This window comes from Orbicella franksi, chromosome 15, assembly GCF_964199315.1.
Source record: "Orbicella franksi chromosome 15, jaOrbFran1.1, whole genome shotgun sequence".
NCBI lineage: Eukaryota > Metazoa > Cnidaria > Anthozoa > Scleractinia > Merulinidae > Orbicella > Orbicella franksi.
In genome coordinates, this window is record NC_138159.1 from 9582241 (window position 1) to 9598053 (window position 15813).

The 15813-nt window shown below is 37.9% G+C and overlaps 2 protein-coding genes across 3 annotated transcripts; one reads left to right on the plus strand and one right to left on the minus strand.

Moving 5' to 3' along the window:
• Positions 1-93: 93 nt before the first annotated feature.
• Positions 94-2802, minus strand: LOC145469625 (poly(A)-specific ribonuclease PARN-like). The gene has a single exon (XM_081453381.1). The coding sequence runs from the start codon at positions 2739-2741 to the stop codon at positions 939-941; it is 1803 nt and encodes a 600-aa protein (XP_081309507.1). The 5' UTR covers positions 2742-2802; the 3' UTR covers positions 94-938.
• A 169-nt stretch (positions 2803-2971) lies between these two features.
• On the plus strand, positions 2972-15813 carry LOC145469626 (uncharacterized). Of its 2 annotated transcripts, XM_081453382.1 has the most exons (11): positions 3007-3144; positions 6738-6951; positions 7533-7643; positions 8000-8071; positions 8680-8777; positions 9199-9376; positions 12140-12240; positions 12481-12636; positions 13282-13919; positions 14423-14460; positions 14925-15813. In XM_081453382.1, the coding sequence occupies exons 2-11, from the start codon at positions 6814-6816 to the stop codon at positions 15045-15047; spliced, it is 1653 nt and encodes a 550-aa protein (XP_081309508.1). In that variant the 5' UTR covers positions 3007-3144; positions 6738-6813; the 3' UTR covers positions 15048-15813. The 2 variants fall into 2 exon arrangements, with proteins under 2 accessions (XP_081309509.1, XP_081309508.1); XM_081453383.1 differs by lacking the exon at positions 14423-14460 and having other exon boundaries at positions 2972-3144.

A 15813-nucleotide genomic window follows, 5' to 3' on the forward strand; every position in this document is an offset into this window, starting at 1 on the left:
GAAATAGCAGTTACTTTCAAGATGCATCATGGGAATGCTGTTAGTGCTGAAAAGGGGGGGGGGGATTAGTCAAGAGGGGCCTTATGTAAGACAGCAGGGGTGTAGTGAAAGTGGGCCTAATGTTTTTGAACAAAAACCAGGACACAAACCCTGTGTCCTACATGTAGTTTCCCAGTGAAGACCAAATGCAATTAATATCAAATTGTAACAGTTTCATCCTGTGACACAAACAGTACCAATTTACATTGTAAAGTACACAGTGCAGTTTTATTAGTCTGTTGAATTTACAGTTTCATTCATAAATTATGATAACAGTATTTCATGACATTGGAAAAGTGCAGTGCCCTACAACTACTGTTACAACTTTCTCTGTGAGTGGTCTAAGTTGTAGCAATCAAGTGATTTTGACTGAACTACTGGATCGTAAATTTTACTTTTTTGTCTGAGATTAAAATCAATAATAGTGTATGCACATGTCGTTTGAGTGTAATATAGACTACCAGCATTGTGTTGGCTTCACCAATGAAATTATAGTGTCCATGTGACAAAAATTTTAATTCACGTGATCAAGAATGACACAGCAACAGCCAAAATTTAGTGACTAAATTTTACCACTCTATTGATGTCCATAATATTTGTACTGATCAATTTTCTTTAAATACTTAACAAGCCAACACCAAGTTAAACTACATCACACTATGTACAGTGACTGGAAAATGATCGTTTTTACATGTATCATTAACACATCTATATTATTTTATTACTTTTTCACTATTAATCACTGAGTATGTACAGACTCTGCATGAAAAAGTGATCTACAGCCATTTCACTGGCCTAACTAAAAACATTCATATATTAACACCAAATCGTAGAAAAGAAGGTAAAGTTACTCAACAGATAATTCAATGGAAAGCACATCTACCCCTTGTGCTGTGTCCTCACCAATCAGCAGGTTCCTCAAATACTTTTTCGTCTTTCTTTTGCTTCTTTTTGGCAGGCTCTGGAGATTCTTCATCATCCACTATCTCCCCTTCTTCTGGTTCACTGCTTTCATTGGTTTCTGTCTTGCCTACCTGGATTTCTTTGGGTGATGAAGTTTTCCAAGTGACCTCCATGTGCCTTGGTCTTTTAAGAGGTGTATGCCTCTCATATTCAAAGCCTTCATCATGCACACCATGTAACTGACGCTTGTGCTCAGCATAGGAAACTATAGTAAAACATTCTCCTTTACAATCTAGTGTACTTAACACCTTGTTGGCATTCTCCCTTCGAGCCAGTGAGACAAAAGCAGAGGTGCTATTGATCCAGGAGATATAAACGAAACCAAAGTTACTGAACAAGTCAAGAATGTCTCCTTGCTTCCAGTCACTTGGGAATGTTAAATAGAACACATGATCACGGGGAGGATTCAGGTCAGCCCCTGCTAAGTTCAGGTAAGGAACATCTTCCATTCGCATGACAAAAAGTTTGTTCAAGAATGGAACCACCAAGGAAGAATCTGGTATGATGTTGATCTTTGGAGGTTCTTGGAAAGAACTAAGGTAGTTTGCCATGGAAATAAATGCAAGTCCGGTGATGTAAGCATCGTAACCTGCCTCATGAGGTTTCTCATTGCTATCTCCATAATCACTGAACCCCTCGTCAAATTGCACCGCAACCTTCTGAAATGGTTTCTTTGAGACCTGCTTAACAAGATCTGCCAGTACAGAAGAAGGAATAAGATCTCTAAAGGGCTGTGTGTTTGCCATGACTTTTGTGTCAATAAGCCTTGGAAATACTGCACTGATGGTAGCCTTGAAGTCATCAAATTGTTCTGGCAGTGGGCACAAAAACTGCTCAATTACATGAATCAGATCAAGAAACATGTTGTGTCCCACAACCAATTTACCAGACTGCGAGATCATTTTCACAACTTGTGTGAAACCAACAGCATTTTCAATCAATTCTTGTTCTTTTGCCTCTTTTTCTTCTTGCATTTTCTTTTTTTCATCCTCATTGACCTTAGTCACCACGATGAATCGTTCCTTCTTCTCGTTTGTTGCTGCTTCCATGTGGATCCCAGACTTAAATCTTTGTTTAGCAGTTTGGTAAATCAGCTTTCTTAGATAACCATTGCATGGTGGAAATTGAGTGACCTTCCCCTCCGGATCCTTAAGCATTTCTTCTATACTGTCACAAGCTTTCTCTACAAACTCCTTGTGTTCCGGGGGAACAGTTGCTCTCTTCTGAGAAGATCCCCCACTTGCTTCAGTAGTGGAATCCGGGGAGGTTAACGAAGTTGAAACAAATGAATCTTGCGTGTTCCTCGCGAGAAAATGTTCCCTCAATTTCTGCTCATCATACGGTCGCAAATAGGAAATTCCTTCACGAAAAAGTTTGTTGAAGTCGAAGCCGTGCTCAGTAAGAAAATCAAGACTGGAACTTTGACACAAAAAGCGCACATCTGGACATTGCCTATTCCACACCTTTGGAAAGATGTAAAAGTTAAAAGGCTTTGCGATGTACAATTCTTGGTTTTTATCCCAAGTAAAGGTACATAATCCAAATTGAATAATGATGAACTCTTTAGAACCTTCCTTGAGTTTAGAGTAGCGTTCCTGTGGCGTGTCGAAAGAGTTTTCGACTCCCCATTTCACGTTCAGGCCCGAAAATTCCGCGTCAATTGCAAGTAAGGAAGCTGAATTTATCGCTTCAGAGATAGCAGGGAGCGATTGAAGGAAACTGGAGCGCAAAACCTCCATTACCAGGTTACGAAGACTAAAACGCCCGCCATGTGTGTGAAGTGCAAGTTCATCAATAATTCCGCGGTAATCTTAAACAACAGAGAAGGTGTTATGGCGCACAACCGCATATTTTATTATTGCTGGCGTCGAAGCTAATCGAATTCGTGACGTCACGTGGTAACTAAGATCACGAAGTCAATGCAGTTGTCAATTTATTTAGCTGATTTACCCACTTTGTCGGGTGCAAGAAGTCAAACTGCACAAATTTGTCAGTTGGGAGGAAAAGGCCAATAACCATTCATGTTGCTGTGCAACATCGGGGCAATCTTTTCCGGTTGAAAGTTAAGTCTCTTTGTTGACATTCAACTTGTTTTTCGTCTTTGGTACGTTGCCCTTGGTTGGCGACAAAAAAAACTCTAAGGTAAGTTATGATCAGTGTTTCAAGACCTTTTGTGGGAAAATTATGCTGTTACTTAGTTAAATACTGGTAGGCTTCGTATGCCAAACTTTTTTGTAGTATTATTTTGTGAGTTATAGTCTTTTGGACTAATTTTTAGTGCTAAAAACAAACTTCATGAAATACACACAGCGATTGTTTTAATTACGCTTTGGTAAACAGTGAGCTTAAAATAATTAGTTTTGACCAAAAGAACCTTTTGACGGTTACACTTGAGCTTATTTGTAACGCTGTAACACCTTATCTCTGTGTGCTCTGTTTTCTGGAATACAGAGGGCAGCAATTTTTTGTCGATTCAATGCAGGTTCGAAATCACGTTCATTCGTTAATTAAGTTTACTTGGTATTAAGAAAAAAACATGAAAGTTCAGTTTTATTGGGACAAGTGGTAGAGATGATGTTATATATAAAGCATTGTTTTGATATAAGAAAGATAATCCGGTCTATAACACAAGTGGGAAAAAAATAAATTTCTCAGTTTACCAGTGTTTGGATGCTCTTAATCGCCCAGACTTACTGCAGAGATGCAGAATTTTCACTCGGTTTTTATGCAGGCAGCTCTTGCTAGAGTGAACAGCCAATGTTTCCATCTTTTTCTGAAGAAGTAGACAAATGCCTTGCTGGGTAGCCAAGATCATGTAGTAGATGGTGATTTTTACTGGCAGCTGATTGTTTGAGAGTCTCCTGGATACAGACTAAAGCTCAAGGTGTTTTGGAGTAGTTTTGAAATCTGAGCCCAGATAAGAAGGGTGTGGTAGGGTGCAAATATGTGGTTCTTTACACAATTTTATTGATTGAACCTGCCATTTTTGGGGGGGGGGAGGGGGGGTTCACAAGAGGCACTTTGCAATGATCACTGATACCATTTACTCATGCACCATAAAATCCCATGTTTAATGCCCCTCCAGTTAAAAGTCCCCCCCCCCCCTTGGATATAAGCCCCTCTATTTGTCAACAAAGATATTATTCCGGATATAAGCCCATCTAATATATACACTTGTCGTTTCCTTTCCAAACATGAAAATTTTTAATCGAAAGTTATAGGGTAATAAAGTAGTAATAGGGTAATAGCTCTAGATGAAATGGTATGTTAATTAGCTTTAATTCATTTCTCAGATATGTTTTATCTTGTCGTTCTGAAACATTTTTTTAATTCCGTTTGTATACCCCTGGATATAAGCCTCCCCCCATCTATAAGCCCACCCAAAACTGCTTATGAAGTTATATAAGCCCAGGACTTTAACATGGGATTTCAGTGGTAGGGGATTGGGAAACCAGTGTCATCACAAACTGTGGCTACTTGAACCAGGTCACTTGAAACAAAATTAGCCTTATCAAACAATTTTTGAGGACATGGATTTACTTGAACATATATTATATGAATCAATGTACTGCAATACAAGGCTTTTATAGTCTTACATGTAGCTGCCTGGAGTGTATTTGTGTTCGACGAAGTGGAACGCAAACCTAATTTTGACCTGTGGCTTTTCAGAGTTGGTCTCCCTGTGCACAGTTCTATGCTGAAAAAAACCACATTCCTGTAAGGACACCAAAATGGCCACCCCGCTTGATTTTTGCAGGGGCATGTCACGGCCAGTAAACTGGTACCGTTTAATGCTAATGCTAATAATAATAATAATAATAATAATAATAATAATAATAATAATAATAATAAGCCTCCCCCCATTTATAAGCCCACCCAAAACTGCTTATTAAGTTATATAAGCCCAGGACTTTAACATGGGATTTCAGTGGTAGGGGATTCAGAAACCAGTGTCATCACAAACTGTGGCTACTTGAACCAGGTCACTTGAAACAAAATTAGCCTTATCAAACAATTTTTGTGGACATGGATTTACTTGAACATATATTATATGAATCAATGTACTGCAATACAAGGCTTTTATAGTCTTATGTGTAGCTAAGACATGTGATAAGACATGTGGCGAACATGTGAGTATGTGAGCAGGCCATGTGAGCTCGTCTTTCCGATGGATCCTTTGTTGACTTCTTTCCATTCAGTTGCTGTACGCCTTGCTATTATGTGCTCTCAGCATTAGATTTTGGTGAATTTAAATGCTTCGACGGCAGCATTTATTGCAATCTGACGGAATTGTCCTTGTTTATTAACACGACTTGGCTTTGGGATGATAACCGTGGGAACAGTTACATTTTGATTGCATTTGTTGATTAGTTCCAGCCGCGACATATAGCTCAGTCTTTATCCGGTCGAAATTTTATTGTTTGGAATCTGTGGAAAAGTACTCTGAAGGCAAGATCCAGAAGGCTACTTTATTCATCAGGGGAAATACTCGAATTAGTCGCAAAACGAGCACACGACTGCAAATGCTAGCTTAGAATAATGTATGTAATTTAAATATTCTATGAAACTTGAGAGACTACAGAAACTGGCAGCGTCACGCAACGTATCAACAAATTGTGACCTCTTCGCTAGCATGGACTTTGACACTATGCATATCTGACTGTGAAACCTTGGTTGCTGGTGAAAAATGTTGATTTTAGCAGTAGACAAAGGTTGAAAGTCAGCTAGTGGAATCATTTATTTACGATATATGATTGTATATTGAAGTGAGAGCGTCGAACGCACTCACATAATCTCTGATTACTACTAGTCTAGAAATATTTCTGACTGATGATTTTTATTGCACTTTGCAAGACCAATTATTACTCCGATTTGCCTGTAGATACCAATTTTAACTAAACTGGATATTGATAACAGTGTAAAAGACTATCACAAAAATGTTTTTTTGTGGAAATAAAATGCCACACTTTGACTTGCTGAAAATGGCTAAAATTTGGATCATGCTCATTAACAATTCGGGGGCAATATTTGGCCCCTCGTGAAAATTGTAGAATAAAGCAAAAGACCTCAAATATATCATAGTCAACTACAGCAATATTAATTAAATAAAGAGACAAATACTATCGGATGAAAATAAGAGTTTCTGGAATTTGTACGAAGTATCTTTTAGGCTCACCTAAAGATGTCCAAAATTTCGGCCATTTTAGACTGCTTGAGAGGCCAAAATCATGATATGGTGATATCTCGAAGAAAGACGAATGCCTACCTTGGCAAATGTCATGGTTGTTTATCTTTTCAGATAGCTTTTATACTGTGAGAAGATGAAGGTAAACGGCCGACCTCTGAGTCAATCTTTTGGTCCTGCCTAGTTTTCTCTGACAATGATGACACTTAAGATCCAAAGCATGTACAACTAAGCACCTTTCCAGGTGGAAGACGCAGAGATCATGCCAACCTGAAAATAGTTCAGGAGGTCACCAATTTTACCTTCCCAACCATGAAAAATATTGTTTTTAGCCACAAGCGTACATCAAATATTCCAAAATGTTCCCCCAAAATGTCAAATCCAGGAGGTCTGTTACCCATACAACTACATGCAGGAGACTGGGAGATTTAGTCTGTGTCTGGGAGACTCCCTGATAATCCAGAGAGTTGTCATCTAGATGAAGTTGATTTCTTGCAGTCTACAGTGAATCAGCGTGGTCATTGCATGCAGTTTTTGTTTACTTCCACAGATAACAAGGAGATGCAACATTATTTTAAAATGATTGAGACAAACAAGTGCACAGCTACAGCATTTGTCAGTTGACAATGATGAAGGACAACAAAACAAACGCCACTAGACAAGTACACTTTGCCAATGGTTTCCCTCCAAAAGGTTTGGTACAAGCTGCTGTTCCATATGGACGGTCATCTTATACATCACCTGCAGGGCATTATATAAGCTTGGTATGTGCAGGTGTAAGGCATACAGCATTCAATCAATAAATTTATTAATTAATTTAAAAGTAAGTATGAGTTTTCCTTTGAAGTTAAACGGTTGACGGAAGAAAAAGTGAGTCACCCACTGGCGACTAGTTCTTAATATTTGCTTGCCATTACACTTGATTTTTTGTCACATTGGCAACAAGTAAATCACAATTTTGAGCCCTGTACATAATTCCACTTTTGTTGAGGGATATATTAAATTAACATAACATGGTAAGTTAGTTTTTGACTTGGAATATAGCTTTTTCACATTGTATAGTTATGTGGGCAAATTTCACTCCTTCCTATGCTCCTTCCTTGATTTGTGACAAACTTGTTATTAAACTTTTTTTGAACTCTATCGCTGACCAATGTATGAGGCATTCACAGTCACTTGAGTTCGGAAGTTGTACCATAATGATATGAAAGTTAATATTAAGGTATTTGAGATGTTGAAATTGTTGAGGTGTAATTGATTAGAAACAATTTCATCACCAACAGATTTTTGTTATTTTTTAACTGGCAATGTTTCTTATTTGTAACATGTATTTGTCTCTCTGTAGGATGAAGTATCGCCTGGCCGAGTGGGAAGGACACATCGGACAATTCCACCCCTTGCTAAGGGGCGTGGTCAGTTCTGTAGTGTGAAAGCCAGACAAGAAGATGATCGATATGTAAGCCACCACTCATAAATAATTATAGAATGATTCTCCTTACATTTTTTTTTCAGTATGACTCAATTTAAAGAACATACTTTAAAGAGATATTGAAGTCATGGCATAAGTCAAAGATTTTCAGTCACCTTCACCAGAAGCCATGCGCTTCTTAAGAATCTGTTGAATTTTTCATGTGCTCCCTGTTCCACACACCTCTACTGGCAAGGTTCATTGTTTCCAGAGTGGTGCATGGCCCCTCACCTCTGCTCTATCTCCACCACACACCTACAATTCTTAGATCAAGATCAGTCTGACCTGATGGCTCCACAGTTTTACTAGTTGCTAACTTTGTTTAATTTTTTGTGTGAATACAGAGAAGGAGGCCAGATCCCTTCAAATTGCCTAAGGCTGCTGAGAAAACTGGATTTTCTGCTTCACAAATCAAGGTTTGTACTCAGTGTTTTATGTTTGGGACTGTCTGTAGCAAAATTAAATGTAAAAACCTCAGCCAAAATAACTATGACACATAAATGTTATTGTCCTTATTCCCACTGTTTTGATGGGTCTGAGATACCCCTCATGTCTTACCTTACTTTAAAACTACCCATAAAATTGAAGTAACATCAATTTAATAATTCCTGAGTTAAAAGTGTTAGGTTTTTGTCTTTGGAGTACCAGGATTTCAAAAGATGTTGTGCAGTCTTGATCTACAGTACAACAAAAGATCTAATTTGTGCACGAAGGTATATAAATTACAAGGTTTTGTAAGATGTAAATCAATGATGATTTAAATGTTATTGAAGAATGATACCAACAGAGAGTTTCTGAAGGTTGCAGGAGATAGCCTACAGAGTTGCTCATGAAAACTCTGACTACCTGTACAGTACAGCTATTTGTAGATTTAGACTATATTCAGGCATGAGAAATTGGCCTGATAGTTTAAATTGAGATCAATAATTTTGATAATTCCTGAGGACTGGCAGGTATATAATTGCGATATTCTACTGATCTGTGAATTGTCCATCTGATATTGCTGTATGTTATTATTCATTAGCGTGCCCAGCCCAGAATGATACGACTGTGCCGCTCAACTGAGCCACCATCCCCTACGCCAGGAACTTCAACTATGTACAATCTGAAAAATTTGGCAAGGTAGGTGTTGCAAAAGCTCGTTGCCAGTAAGGCTGGTTATATTGCACCCTGACAGCCACTCCCTTGGACACATTGTTGACTGAATTATACTAAATATAATGTATTCACTGTTACCCCTGGCAATAAACTGGTGTTCTGGAAGCAAATTATTAATTGAGGGACAGCTAGCTTGTGGATCTTACATTTAATCAAAATAAAGCATTCCTGACCCAACAATAAGTTATGTTTCCCAATGAATTCATTTAATATTAATAGAATTTTTTTTGCATTTCTTGTTTCAAACTTGCATTCTTCAGGTCCAGTATTTACTAAGACCTGCTCCAAAACTTGACTTTTGATTTGAAGTATATGTAAGGATGTGTGACTTGGCCTATTTTAAGCCATCTTGATTCATGTTTATTTACATTTTTATTAACGACAGGAGGTCAGTTTATTCAACCCCACCAAACAGGCCTCTGGAAAGTGATTTTGAAGACAATATTGTTTCACCATCAGTGGAACTCAAGTCCAAAAACAGCAAAATTATATCTGATGTTGAGAAAGAAAGTATTCAAGCAGAGCTTGCTGGGCTAGGGGAAGTTTACCAGCGAGTGTGTCATGTAAGCAAACAAGAACAAATCTGATTGAGTGTGTAATAGCAGAGCCCCATACCCATATAGGAAAGAAAAGGAGACCCATGAATTGATTTTCTCATAGTTATCATGGCTAGCGGTAGCGGCGCGTACACATGACGACGACGACGATGATGGAGTCATGCAAGATGGCGGCCATACTTCAGCTAATGGACTGACAGAGACACGCACCCTCAGTTTCTAGCATCCCTCTTTGATATTGGACATCCATGTTATGGTCAATTGACACCTGTCAAAACAAGGTATCCGCTGACCAGTATCATGTGACCATATTGTGGGCTCAAGTTTAGAGCTCATCGAGGTCATGTGTTTTTTGAAGTTGACCGCTGACCAAGTGCTGGTTTTTGATTGGATCACGGGCTCATGTCAGGTTAACCTGTTGGCTGGGTTGTTCGGAAGCCGGTTAACGCTAACCCGAGATTATAAAAGTTAAGCGAAGTATAATTTTTCTTGTCTACAAATGTTTTTCACTGCTTTTGTTTTGTATATTTTGAGGACCTCAAGATTATTCAAACTCAAAACAGAAGGCCAAACAACAGAAACAGAAAACCTCACCGTTAAGTTACAAAACTCAAATCAAAATTCTCGCATATCCTGGGTTAGCCTAATTGGGCTTTGAACAACCCGGCCCAGGAGCTCCAATTTTAGGCTTGGCTAAATCTATATATTATTAGTTTTATTATTAATCTAATACCCCATTCACACCAACTAAACTAGGTTAATTAAACCAGGTTTAGGTTCATCTAATTTGTCGATTACGCTTTGCAGTCATTTTGAGAGGACAAATTTCAAACCAACTTGCTTACATATTTTAATGAAACAGGTTTTTACCTTGTTAAGTTGTGGGGTGTGCACGGTATTAGCAACTAATTTTTAACCTTGTTTTGTTAAACCACTTTTAAACATGTTTAACATGTTAGTGTGAACGAGGTATAAGACATCCATTGTCAACAGGGATTCAAAATCAGCCCACTTCATACGTCATTGGTCTCATTCTCATCCTCATCACCATCATCAATGTCATTGTCTTCGCCGTTGCCAACACCAATGCCATTGCTGTTGTCATCAGCCAAACTGCAGTGCCGTTCCAGATGGGACTGGGACATGGTTTCAAGAAATGCTGATCAATTTGCATGATACTATTTTATTGCAGCTGCAACAATTTTCTTCTATTTTATCTTGGCAACAATTGCCTTCCCAGGGTTTTAAATTTTCATCTCCTAGAAATGCTTTCCTTTTCGTTCCAATGGGTCACTGCTGTGAATTGCTGTCAGAGGCCATGTGAGCAACAAAATGAATAGAAATTTTGAAACCAAGAAATATGAAACCAACAAAGTATGATGCGGGCTGAATTTTGGCCCATGTGAACGGAAAGCCTGAGTATGAAAATGTAGCTAGATGCAAGTTGCAAGTGGTTAAAATTATTATTGGGTGAAACTACAATGACAGACAAAAATGTTGACACATTTGAGCAAAACAAACACTTTCTAGCAGCGTCCTTCCATAATTGAAAAAAAAAACATCTATTTTTGTTGATAGCCAATTACCCCTCTCTCCCCCTTTTCAATGTTGAAATACGCTTTGTGGACACTGTCATGTGGTTACAACATTGAAAAGGGGAGAGGGGGTCGAAATGTGAAAATTGGAGATCGAAAATCTCAGGCATTCAACAAAACAGGTTTTTTTAGGCGACTGTCTCAACCGCTTTTGTCCATGAATGAAGTTTGACTGTAAATGTGTCAGGATACCACATTGTTCCAGCATATGCATGCAAAACTTCTAATGATGTTAAGGTGGCTGAACACAGTTTTTGATACCTGTGTTTCATTCACCTTTTTCTCTAAAACCCTTGATCTCACAGTCACCAAAAATGGCAGCAAGGAAGTTAACAACACCAACTTTGGTTTTTTGATGGTTAAGCTGACATATGTACCATTGCCATGGCAACATGAATAAAAATAAACAGGCCTTGAAAATCGGTTTCATTTATTTGCAGAAAATCTAGTCATTAGATTTTCTTTATAATTTGCATGCAACAAGCCTGTAACGATTCTCACAAGTTAACACCATTTTGCTAATAATTTAACAGAGAGATCTTTAATTATCCCTTGTTGAAGGTTCACTGGAATATCTAGAATTTCCTTTGTTAAAGTTCAATAATTTTCAATACTCCAGTTACTTATTTCCTAAAGTATTTTCATGCCAAATTTCGTGAAATTCTAATGAGTGGTTTTCGAGAAATTGGCGTATTTCCGAGAGTGCAAATTTTCATTGAATCGCAATTTTTGGACTTAGTACATGTGCACTGCATTTAACTGGGTTCTTTTGGTAACAAAGAAAAAGCTGAGAATTGCTAGGTTCTTTGCATTGTTACCTTGTCTAACATATCTTTGTGATAAAAGACTAAAGTCATCAATATACTGCGTTAAATTATAGAGAAAAATAGCACAGATACTGCGGGTGTTGAGTAAACAAAATGATCGCTCTATTGACGGCATGTTTGTTTTTTTCAGTCCTTGTGCGCACGCTGAATTGCATCAGCAAAAGCGCACCGGAAAACTGTGTTCGGCCACCTTAAGCCCTTTAGCTTTGAGAACTTTTTATATATTTTGATGAACTTGTATTGTGTGCTTTTTAAGTTCTACTCCTTGTATATAATATTATGTTCATGTGATGTTCTGTTAGAATGGCTCACCAAAGTTGAAATTTGTTTTTGTTATATACATATAGGGGAAATTGGAGTCACTATACAGTTTGCTGTATCAAAGCCGAAGAGAGGCAAAACGGGGACCATTTCAATATATCAACACTTCTGCACCGGTGCCTCTGAGGTAAATGAGCAGTGTTTTGCTGGTTTCTTAGAGTACTGAAAGTGTACAGGTCTGTGCACATTCTGAATTACCCAGAATTCAGCTGGCAGTACACTGTCTTTCAGCTTGTGAAGTTAGCCATCAGCTGGCTCTTAGCTTCTTCCCTGACTTAGTGGTCTACACAGTGAAATGACCTTGCATAATTTTGATGTACAAAATTTTATTTTGCAAATGTTAATTGCAAGTCATTGTTTTTCAAAGAACTCCAAAGATTAATCAACATTACCATGTCAAGAAGCCTACTAAAGAACAAAGTCCTGTCAAGGCAGAAACAGATGAAACAAATGATGTCCAGAAGACAAAGAATGAGGACAATGGATCCCCTTTCCTATCTGATTCAGAGGCGAAGCAAATCGAGTAAGTGTCAGTGCTGACATTTATTGGCCAGTTGTTGACTAATCTGCTTTGTCTGCATTATGTTGTTGTTGTTTCAATTCTTGTATCAATTAAGCCGACTTCTATTGTTTTCCATTTTTTATTGGAAAACGACCTCAGGAAAGTGCCCGCCAAAAGCCATACTTCTATTCAACAACTAAATTATGAGCTCGAGATGTTTATCATGCATAGAAATCAAGAGCACATAATCCAGAATTGTTTTAATTTAAATCAACAAGTCGCTCAAAACTGTATCTAAATCCTATTCACTGACACTTCAAAAATGCAAAGAAGTGGCAGTCTTTTTGTTAACAACCACACACTGCTGGGCTACTCACTATCTACAACAGAACAGATAGACTCATAGTAAGTAGCGTAGCCAATGCAAGAATGGCTTACATGATAGAATGCTAGTAGATTTATACTAAACACCATAGTTGTAAACAACAGTCTTTCAACATGGAACAGTCTGCATGCAATGTATTATCTACTGAAATAACTCCAACTTTCTCATCTTGGGGGTGGGGGTGGGGCATGGTGAAATTTGTACAGAGGCGTAATGATAATTTAAAGCATTTATATGTGGCTCCCATTTTACTCATTTGTCCTTTTTTCATTCCTGCCTAGGAATAACTCTAGACCAATATTGATTCCACTTCCATACATCAGATCAGACATTGGTCTGACAACACCCGCTAAACAGCAAAACCCAGCTTACCATGTGCCATACATCTACAGCAATAGAAACTCTAAAGCAGTTATGCGGCATTCCCACACGTCCAATAAGACAGCTATACCAGCTGTTATAAACTTTAATCCGATGAACATTCCAGAGCTAAGTCGTCCAGGAACAAAGAATGGTCCGCTGAATGGAGGTGCAATCACTCTACTTCACACCACAACAAATGTTGCTGCAGAGGGTCCAACGGAAAATTCCATACCTGCACCATTTGTCTCCCCTGGTCCTTATAAAGGGACCACGCCCAGCCAGACGCCAGCACTGGTTGACGACAAGATTGATTTGTGTGGTAAACTAGATATACAAAGCGTTGACTCCGAAACAGACTCCCCTTCTAGGGGTGTTACTGGCAGTTCTCCGGATAATAAACACGAAGCAAAAGGAGAAGAGAATCCTGTGGATCAGAAGGAAAATAACAATACTGAAAATGTTATGGAAGTAATAGTAACAAGAGGAATTCGGTTGAGTTTGACTACAGTCGGAGGCGTTCAAGGTGGTGTGGAGATTTATGATTATTCGAAAAGAGGTAGGTATATAATAGTTTTTAATTTGGGTTATTTTTTTTATCATTGCTTATAGAACGGCTTTCAATGTAGTGTCGTAAAACCAAAACCAAAGTTATCACTGTAGCTTATCACAAAAGACACACTCAATCCAATGAACCAATCAAAACTCGAAGTAAACATACGTCACTGACGCGGAGCGCGGGAAAACGTGTGCGACTGAGTCCTGGTTTTACATCTGATTGGATGACAGAGTTGCGCGAGTTTCTGAGGCCAATCGCTGAGCGCAGAAATGCAAAACCAAGGCAAATGCGAATCATCATCATTCTATACCAGTACTTCGTTTGCTGTTTCAAAAAAGCGCCATGGTATTCAGCACTGCTGTGCGAATTGGGGACGCTATAAATCCAGAAAAAATTTCGTAAATAGAACTGAAAACGTTCATAATAATTTACTAACCAGTGACTTCTCTGAGCAAAATTGCTTTCTGATTAAAAATTTTTGTTGTGATCTTTGCTTTACATAGACATTGAGAGTGAACAACAGGCTGCAAAGCACATTGAGGTGTGTTATAAGTTATTTAATGTACTTTTTACAATAACTGCAGAAATTCTCGTGTGATCATTGGCTTATTTTTATTGTCAATACGCAGATAGACACATGAATTTATAATTTATGCGACTTAATTTGTCCTTTCTGCCTTCTTGTTTTTGTAAAAAAAACAAATCGCCGTCAGTTTTTCATGTGTTTGTCCTTGCTATTGACGATGAATTTCCCACAGCTACTCTGACGATGTTATGACGAAATTCATGACCAATAACAGGACAGAAGCATGAAAAACTGACGTCAGTTTTTTAAGTAGAGCGAACAAATTAAAGGAATTGAATTATTATTTCATATGTGTTAGTTAATGCACACACGACTTGCCAACCTATAGAAAAGTTGAAATCCGAATTTGTTACTGACAATTTTTTAGACTGCGACATGGGGATTTTTGACGTGTAAACATTTCTTTTGCTTTTTCTCAGGAATTGGAGGAAATAGGAGAGAAAAAGATGAAAGAGTATATCGAACTTCTTGAAGAACACCAACATATTTTGGACGAAGTTAAACAGCTTGAAGAAGACCTTCATAACAAACCTAATAAATAGCCAGTCCTAAATATGGCTGAACGATCTGGGGCATAAATGCTAAGGATTGTAACAAACACATAATAGAATTCTGTTGAGCTGTTCCATGCATGGATATGATGGCCTCCATCACTCCAAGCTGAGTCCTATTTTAGAACTGTTGTTAATAATATTTTTTCCTCAGTCTGTCTTTCGAGGTTTCCTTGACAGTCGTAGCAAACACATAAGTAATCAAATTATTTTATGTACAGATTGCAGTGTTTTTAATATGTCATCAGAGCTATTTGCGGGAGCTTTATGGTTATTCTAAAAGGAGATCTAATCGGCTACAAAATTGACGTCCTAAATCATCTTGACTCTATTTGAACCAAGGCACGGTCTATTGTGGAATGAACAGAATGCGAATATCAGTAGACATCAACGGGCATTATCTGCAGGAAGTAACCACGAATGAATTCAAAAATTTTGTATTCATAACATCAAAGTTAATTTATAATTTAGTTTCCAAATATACTTTATTCAAGGCTTAGTGTAAGTTTTACTATTCTAAGTGTGTGAAAAGTTATATCCTAAATGCTTTGCCCTACCATGAAATAATTATATTGTGAAGACTAACAACCTTCTACGAACACTTCCTTATAAGGTTGTGAATTTAATACAAAAAAAGAAATGTGTGATAATAGATTTTTACATGTTACGATATATTGCTGATTTCTATCAACTTTGTATTTCTTGGAGTGTTTTTCTAATACTAAGAAATTTACAGTAAAATTGGTGTTCAACAATA